This window comes from Buceros rhinoceros, unplaced genomic scaffold (genome assembly GCF_000710305.1).
Source record: "Buceros rhinoceros silvestris isolate BGI_N320 unplaced genomic scaffold, ASM71030v1 scaffold12447, whole genome shotgun sequence".
In the NCBI taxonomy this organism is placed as follows: Eukaryota; Metazoa; Chordata; class Aves; order Bucerotiformes; family Bucerotidae; genus Buceros; species Buceros rhinoceros.
The window spans coordinates 42,646-51,805 of record NW_010424033.1 but is presented as its reverse complement, the minus strand read 5'-3'; the positions used below and the strand labels follow the sequence as shown (position 1 = coordinate 51,805).

Genomic DNA, 9,160 nt, shown 5'->3' with positions numbered 1-9,160 from the left:
GCTGCAGCGGCTGCAGCGGCTGCTGCACTGGCTGGGTCTTGCTGGACGGCTATGGGGTTGATGATGTGCTCAACAGTGTGGATTTTGCCATCTTCCATCATCTTGGCCGGTGGTGCGGCCTGAAACATGGAGTACTGGGCACTGATGGCAGGGATGGCCACTAGGAGAGACCAGACACATCCAGTTTATTGGGAGAGGGATTCCAGGACTTCGTCTCCAAGAGCCCTCCCTCCTGACTGCACCCACTCTCCTGCCGCGGTCCTGTGCTGCTCACACCAGGATAGGTAGCCCCATGTGTTGGCAGGGGATCTGGGCCACCTCTACCTCCCCCACTGGTGAGAGCACTATGGCTGATGCCCAGTGATGGGCTTGGTGCTGCCTGCTCTGCCCAGCATTTTCCCCCATGCTCACAGCACAGGTGTCCCAGGGCTGTAGCTGGGCGGGGTGCCATGAGCTGTGATCCAGAGTTACACAGCCCCTTCTGATCTCTCCTGTCCATCCCCCGGCTGAGATTGTGGCCTGAGCGCAGGGACAGGTGGCAATGCATGCTGTTCCACTGGGGTCCCCACTCCAACTGTTGAGATCATGGGATGCGTAACTGCCATAGGCAGAGCTGCTCTGGGAAAATAAAGTGTGGTTTGTACTGCAGAGGTTATAAGCAGCAACTGGTCCAATCTCTATGCTGTCCTATATGACACCCCTGCAAATACCAGCTCATTTACTATTATGCATATCCCATTGCTAAATATGTTTTATCCCATCTCAGTTACAGGATCGATCTATTATATGGCACTCAAAAAAAGAAATTGCTTTTTGGAGAATTCTCTCTTGTGCCAAAATTGGACGATGCAAAATATTTAGAGCTATGGTCCTTCAGACAAAGGGCAAATGATCCAGTCAGAATGACTGTGTTCAGAGATGGTGAGTTTGTACATGGTCCAAAATGGAGCTTCATGACACTACTTAGGGAAGAAAAGTGCTTTGCTGAACGTTCCCAGTAATCCCAGTAATTGGACATGAGCCGGCACTTTGCACTCGCAGCCCAGAAGGCCAGCTGTATCCTGTGCTGCATCAAAACAGCGTGGCCATCAGGTTAAGGGAAGTTATTCTGCTCTTCTACTCTGCTCCAGTGAGACCTCACCAGGAGTACTGTGTGTGTGCAGCTCTGGGGCCCCCAGCGGAAGAAAGACATGGACCTGTTGAAGCACCTCTGCTATGAGGACAGGCTGAGAGAGTTTGGGTTGTTGTCTGGAGAAGAGAAGGCGCCAAGGAGACCTTATTACAGCTTTCCAATACTTAAAGGTGGCCTATAAGAAAGATGGGGACAGACTTTTTTATTAGGGCCTGTAGCTATAGAACAGGGGGCAACAGTTTTAAACTGAAAGAAGGTAGATTTAGATTGGACATAAGGAAGGAATACTCTATGATGAGGGTGATGAGAAACACGAACAGGTTGCCCAGAGAAGTTGTGGATGCCTTCTTCCTGGAAGTGTTCAATTTGAGGTTGGACAGGGCTTTGAGCAACTTGACCTAGTGAAAGATATCTCTGTCCACGACAGGGAGGGGTTGGAACGAACCCTTCTTTAAAGGTCCCTTCCAACTCCAACCAGTTTACGATGCTGTGAATTCCATCATCGCCTCATAGAGCACACTTCAGCATTCAGCTTGTGAGCCTTTCAGCAGCAAGGTTATTCACAAGGAAAACAGAGCAATCAACAAATGATCGACTACGAGATGATGTTGGCATCTATGAGAGGTGCAGCCAGTAAGTCAGAAACGAAGTCCAATATACACACGGGTTTCTTTCATTGGGATGAAACTCTGCAGTGTGGAAACGAGTGACTCTGCCTGTGGGAAGGACAGGTGCCAGCAAGAAGTATTCTCATTTTAATCCTGGAGACTGTAACAAGGGATCTTATCAGAGATCTTGCAGGCAGAGATGTTTCCACTGCCACTGGACTGCCATTGTTTCCTCAAGCAGAGACCCCACCCATAAGCTTTTCCAGTTCTCCTTCTACACCAAGTCCACCTGGTCAGCTCAAACGAGTTCTATCACTGGTTTAAACAACCTGGTTAATTTCTCACTGAAGCAAACGTGGGGAACTCACGCGCTCCATTCTGCAGTCTCTTCTCCCAGAAAAGCAGTAACAGGCAGCTTGGTATTGGGGTGACCTCTCAGCATTTTTCTAACCATTTGCGAAGAAATTATCTTTAAGGTTCCTCCATTCCGGTAAAGTGCTTTCGGAGTCATACCCTTTTAATAACAAAGGTAAACTTCCCCGTGGTACCTCTTAATAGATCATCTGATCTGGTTGGGGAAAACAGATTGTGTGCTTCTGTGCTCAGAGGCTGAGCTGGAACCCTACAAGATGGGAAGACTTGATAAAGAAATTGAATCTCAACACGCTTCAAGTGTAGAAACATTAGGACTTGAGCTTCAGGCTTTTGTTTGGCAGTCAAATGAATTACAGACACCACTAACAGACGTGCACTTCAAAGCTCACTTTTCAAGCAGCCTTTAGTAAAACCTGGAGTTCCTGAATTGTCTTTACAAACACGCATAGTGGTAATATTTTCTGATTGTGAGTGGCTAGTTTTCTCAGGAAGTCTGATCTTTCTTTGGAAACAGGTCTAATCTTAACAGCCTTCCTTTGTCTCTAGACCTCTTCTCACATTGTCTCATCCAGTTGTTACGAAGAACTCTTCACAGCCTTTGCTAAATGCAAGCTGTAGTTTCCACAGACAGTACAGAACATGTTTTGGGAAACCACTGCAGCTCTATTATTAAACACCACTTAGGTCCTGCTGTTACAATTTACTTGACGAGAGGAATGGGGAGAAGACCTGAGAGCTTCTGCAAGCGGGCTTACCCCAGTCACATGCAAGGACCTTCTTTCTCAGGCTGCTTTTCCAAATAAAAATCCTTCCAGATGATCTTGAGGAATTGCAAGGCTTCATTCAGCCTTCACGCTGATCACCTGGGAAGGGCAAGGGCTGGATACTCAGCTGAGGATGTGGCAGAAGGGGGAGATCCCTGCCCTGGCCCTTGGGCCAGCTCCCGACAGCCCAGCAGAGCTGAGAGCTCTCCTGTAGACACTGCATCTCTGCAAGCTGGACCCCAGGGGCTTCCTGCATTGCTCCTTCCCCCCATGCTGCTGAAGGTGAGACTGAGGATCTTGCCTCTGTCAGGGACTTTCCTCAATGGGAAAGCCCAAGGTCCTTTTCCCAGCCTTGTAGTACAGGAGAAACATAAGCTAAGCAGGAGAAAGCTCTGGCCTGGCTGGAAATCTGGGGTAGGAATCTCCCAGGATGAAATTAATATTGAAGAAATTGAAAGAGATGAAGATTGCTCTTAGTCACCATGCTAGTCATCATACATGACTACACAGAAAGTCTGCTTCCCCCTGAGGAGGTTCAAAAGAGGACAGGAGGGGTGGGCACAGCTTCAGCCCTTTTTCCTTTGGCCTGAAGAGCTACCAGATGTTCATATTGTGTTCCATGCCTCCTGTTTGCAGAAAGCCCGGTGAGGACCAGGAGGCATCCAGCACAGGGGAGTACTGAGCCCCAGTCCCAGGGCGTTCCCCACTGCCTGGGGAGTGGGCTGGCCCCAGAAGAGTCTCAGCGTGCCTGACACAGGTCCTGGAGCAGAGGCTCACTTGCCACCTCTGCCTTCTTCCCCTCATTGCACGTACTAACCTGCACCAGGCTTAATGGCCACCGGATTGACTGCAGGTAACTCCAAGTTGGGTACCAGCTCATATCCTTTCTCTTGCTGTTTTCCTTTGCCTTCGTGGTACCTGCTGTAGATGCCACGGCCAGCGGAGTATCCCCCCAGGTAGGAGCCCCTGGGGCCTGGGGCTCTGTTGCCAGCTGCACCTCGCCCTCTGCCTCGTATGCTGCCTGCTTATGATAACAACATAGAAGAGGATGGTGAGTAACCGAGAGTGACAGCCTCGTGCCCCCCACCCAGGCTGAGATCAGGAGGCCTGTGCTTAGAAATGAGGTGGCTGAAGTTAGTTTGATCTGAGTCTTAGTGATCTTGCTTAGGAAAACAGGAGTTTGGCCTTAGAAGCACCCAGTAAGCCAACACAAGTTTTGCTCTTGATGTTTCTGACCATACATTAACTGCTTATTTATACTGATGCGACTCTCGTGGCCAGGGTTAGGGGTATAATGAACTCAGCAGAGAGACAGACCCTCAGGGTGATTTCCATGCAGTAGGAACAGCTTCTGCTTTCAGAAATCCTCCAGAGAAGACCCAGCCACTCAGCTGGTGGCAATGGGACCTTGCAGAGATGGCTCAAAGTTCTACCTGGCCTTTAACCAACTTTGTCCTACCATTGCCTATATTTTTATTAGCATTGTTTGTTTCCTCTGCTGATTTGTTGGTAAGGTCAACATACCCCTGGTCCAAAAATATTGCCTATATTTACCGTTGTGACTGCACACGCGTTACAACAGTACTTTGGACACTGAAGTATTAATGAACCCTACAACGGCCTAACTGAATATTTAGATTGTCATTTTTAGATTTGTCATTGTTTAATGCATTTGTACTTCATTGCAAGTACAAATCTGGAAATTGAGAAGCTGAAATTCTTGTTCAACTAGGATTAAAAATACTTCTTGGTTTATGTGGGGGCTTTAAGAATATATTCATGCTAAACTGCCTATTATATGGAAATACACATTACATTTCAGGAAACTGTAATTCCTGTAAGTACAGGATAATTATCATTATAGTACCAGTTATACCTGCTAGGGTTTTTTATGAATAACTGTTTTTTGATTGTTTTTTAATGACAGTAACTGATAACTAATTAAAGTATACGTAATAAAAAAAGTTATTTTGCACTCACGTGATTCCTTCTGCTCGTAGTTCTCAAAGGACTTTATAAAGGACACAGCACTACTATCATTTTAATGCTGAGGGCAAACGACAGCTGGAGAGCTCCCAACTGAGGCTTTCCCTGGCACCCCTCCTTCTGCATAACCAGGCCACCATACCCACACCTCCAGCAGAAGGCAGAGGGAGCACTCTGTCACAGTATCTAATACTTAGGACCCAGCTCTTTGGAAGGAGGCCTCAGAAGCTAGAGTCCTTGGAATTGCTCAAACTTAGTACAGCACTCATAAAACCCAGATCCCTCTCTCCCCTGTCCTGTGCTTGGTCCGTTAGCTCATTCTTAACCCTATTTTTGATGCCTCCCTCATACTAGCCTGTACATTAGCAATTATTTATAGATAAATACACTCTGTAGAGTCACAAATTAAAATGAGACCAAAGAAAAAGATGGCAAAAAGACCAATAAAAGAGTGTTTAAGTAAAAAGTGCGTAGCACAAGCTGTCCTTTGGCTCAGGCAGACTTTGGGTTGCACCAGCCTGAGATCAAACCTGCCCATCACATCCCCTAATTGTGCTTACTAACCTTTCACAAAGTAATCTCTGTTGGGCCCAATCAAGGCATTGTATGGATATCCATAATATGCTAGCGTGTACGGATCACAAGAATAAACATAACTAGGTTGCTGAGTTACTTCAGGCGTTGCTGCAGCCCCTCCTTTTGCTGCTTTCTGGTAGCGAGTGTACTGCTCCTTGTCTACTGGCTTGGCTAAGGTAACCTCCAGGCACGAGCCTTCCAGTTCGACACCATTAAGGTTGTTCATAGCGTGAATGGCGTCTTCCCTGGTTGTAAAGTGCACAAATGCGTAATCACGTATTTTTTTCACCCGCTCTACGCAGCCAGGGTTAAACTGCCCAAAGACCTTTTTGATGGTGTCCTCTGTGGTCTCAATCATCAAATTTCTCACATAGAGGATTTTAACAGTCTCCATGACGTCTTCATCCACATCAATCTCTGGTTCCGCCCAGTCAACAGCAATCTGGTGTCCCCATAGCTGGATTCTTCCTGGCATGAGTTTCCTCCTGGCCATTGCTGCTGCTCGATGGCTCTCATACTCCACAAAGGCGAAGCCTCTGTTCTTCATCTTGTCTGCAGCGCTGGCATAGACAATGACATCCAGCACGCCTTCCGTCACCTTGGCAATCTCTTCCAGAATCTCCTCTCTCTTCTTCATCTTGGGAATGCCTCCGATGAAGAGCCGGCAGTTATCCACGCTGCAGCACACACCCAGCAGCCTGCCAGGGCGGATTTCATAGTTGTTCAGCTCCCTGACAGCGCGCTTCGCCTCGTGCTTCTGTGTGTACATCACAAAGGCATAGCCGCGGTTCTTCCCATCAAAGTCCATCATCAGGCGCATTTCATAGATGCGGCCAACAGACTCAAACACAGGGACGAGCTCATCTTCATAGACATCACGGGGGATTTTGCCCACAAAGACTTCACAGCCGCGAGGAGGATGCAGGCCCTCCCAGCCAGGAGGAGGGCCACCGTACTTGCGTTGCCCATTCTCCTGGATCATGCTGTATCCAGTGCGCTCCATGAGAGCCAGTAGAGCTGCCTCGTTGGGTGCACCAGCAACACCTTCGGGGACTTTCGTGGTAGCCACGTTGGAGGAATCGTTGCTCATCCTTGCAGTGGAGTCCTCAGCAGTCATGGTGTCAAACTCATTCACAGCTTGATAAAGCCTAGGAAAAGGAAGAAGGAAGACACTCATTAGAAGTTGTTTTTGGCTACCACCAAAACCTCACCCCCCTCTTCTGTCTTCCTGTAGCTGTTCTGCAGGTTCATTATTCGAACTGGGACCAACGCTGCAGAAAAGCAGATGAATGAGCTACACCAGCCTGAACATTGATACTGCAGGGAAAGCACATCCCGGATGTAGGCATAGCCCTTCTTTGAGGGAGGCAGTTGAGAATCACCTGCCCATACCACTCTGGCACCAGGGGCTGCTGCCACAGGAAGCTGAATTCACATGAACTGATGCCACCAAGCATCTCAAAAACTCAAGACTCTAGGGAGGCTTGTATCCTCTTCATGAGGGTTGGAAGAAGCTGACAGGGGACTGGAAAAGGGAAGATACTGCCATGAAGTCAGTGATTCCCACCTTCAGGGTCCTCTCCTCCCTCTCAGTTATTTCTCAGTTATCCATCTACTCCTGAACAGTACATGTGCCAGGTGCCGTACTCCAAACCCCTGGTCAAAGTCCTGATGACAAACCCTTTGCTCCTCCAGGCCTTCACAGTAACTGTTGAGTAGGAAATAATAAATATGTTTTAGCATGGAGGTGGGGGGCAGACCAATTCTTATTCTCATGCGCAAAGGGTGATCTGGCAAGCTTCTGAGTTGCCTGCCGCTTGTGGTACAATGTCTGATGTGTTTGTCTCTTTCATTACTACAATAGGACTTCACAAAAGCTAAGGAGAATCACTCCCTTATCACAGGCATCTTGCTTTAGAGCAAGAAGCCAGCACAGCCATGCAAGCAAGCAAGAGGAAGGCAAATCTCAGAAACGACACTCTGCATTTGAGCATGGGTACAGAGCAGAAAATGCAGATATACAGAAGGCGATGACCATGCTCACGACCACAACTGCAAGGCAGTGGACTTCCTCTCGAACACAATTACATAAGATGCTTTGGGACTCTGAGAGTACATAATTCATTTCACTTTTAAAGCTGGAAAGGTCTATCAGACCATTTAATATGAGTGATTGCATATGGCATGGACCATTGCGTTTTATTGTTATTTGCACATTGAGTCCTGTAACATTTATCTGAGTAAATCCTGTCTTCCAGAAGGACCTTGGTTTTAAGGAATCAAAGAGCTTTAGACCCCACCACTTCCCTTTATGACTGCTTTGCTAATCACACCCTGTGATTTCTCATGAGAATTTGTCTGGCTTTTGCTTCTGGCTAGGATTATTTGTTCAACTTTTTCCAATAGACCAAAGAGTCTTTCAAGATCACTTCTTTTGCCTTATGATGATATTTAAGTTGTGTAATCAAGCCACCACTCTGTCTTTTTAATAAAACTTGGAGGCTGAATGCCTGAATCCTTCACAGACATTTTTTCACCTAAAATCAGTTTTGTAGCTTTTTTGACACTTCTCTAGGCTTTCAGCCTTTTTCACCCTTGCTATATACAGGGGTGAGGGACATCCCTCTTTCATATCCTCACATCTTTGTATTGCTGAGGCCTGTTTCTCCATATCTTTTCACTTGCAAACCATGTGGAGTTTTTTTTGTCAATTCTAACCCCAAATCTTTTCCAGAAGCACCACTTGCTGGAGTTATGTCCCATGCGACAGGCATTTCTTAATGTTTGCTACTCCTAAATGCCACTACCTTGCATTCAGCCCTATCCCAACTGCCTTTTGAGCAGATCCCACCTGCTGAGTGCTACACCATTGGCTCCTTCTCATTGTTTTTTACAACCGCATCAGCCTTTGCACCATCCACCGATTTATTTGCCACGTTTTGTTTTCATGACCAGTTTGTTGATGGAACTGTCAAAAAGCATTGGCCCCTGTAGGAAACTCTGCAAATCACCATAAGAAATGCTCCCAATCTGCGTTCGACAGGCTTATTTTCCCCCAAAAGGGCAAAGCTTCAGCCAGATTTATTCTATGCAGTCATGTTATACAGTGGGACACAGATTTCTTTCTGTCCCACAAGGACTCTGACATATATATACCCTTTGTTAGAACGATGTGGCCATTTTCAGTGCATTGGTTACAATGCAGGCAGGTCTTTCACTAGTACAGTAGGCTCAAGTCCACAGAAATATGGGTGCAAAATTTAGGCACCTAAGCATGTGTGGTCCACAAAACCCATTTAAATCCTAGTAATCTTAACAACTCAGATTTTTTTTTAGTAAAACTCCTGAGCTGCCCAGAATTGTGCTGGTCTGTATCCAGAAATGCCTCTGCACCAGCCAGGCTTAACACCTCTGGTTCAGCTCCTAAACGGGTTTGGGATGGGGAAACCATCTGAGCCTTGGTCTGTGGTCGAGCCTGATCCTGCAGGTGTGTTTGGGCCATGAGTGTTACATGCTGTTGCTTTTGATCCATTTTAAGTTAAAAATACAGAGAGCAGAGCAGGAGGCAGAGAAGATGGAGGGCAGTAATAGTGATGCTGATGCCCAGGAAATATTTAGAAAACATATTTTCTTTGAAGCCAGGTCTTTCATGGAAGTGCACCAGTTTTAATAGCTTCTTGCTTTAAAATGTGGTTGATCGACACATTTCTCTCAGAATG

At 46.9% G+C, this 9,160-nt stretch overlaps 1 protein-coding gene across 2 annotated transcripts in view; it reads right to left on the bottom strand.

The window, feature by feature from the left end:
* RBM47 (RNA binding motif protein 47) overlaps positions 1–6,558 on the bottom strand; it is a 7,579-nt gene extending 1,021 nt beyond the window's left edge. The window contains exons 1-3 of one of the 2 annotated variants that reach the window (XM_010140633.1): positions 5,430–6,558; positions 3,697–3,903; positions 2–160 (exon numbers count right to left, since the gene is read on the bottom strand). In XM_010140633.1, coding sequence (XP_010138935.1) covers positions 2–160; positions 3,697–3,903; positions 5,430–6,558 — 1,495 coding nt within the window. The remainder of the gene's footprint in view (position 1; positions 161–3,696; positions 3,904–5,429) is intronic. The other variant, XM_010140634.1, reaches the window with a different exon arrangement.
* Positions 6,559–9,160: the final 2,602 nt, after the last annotated feature.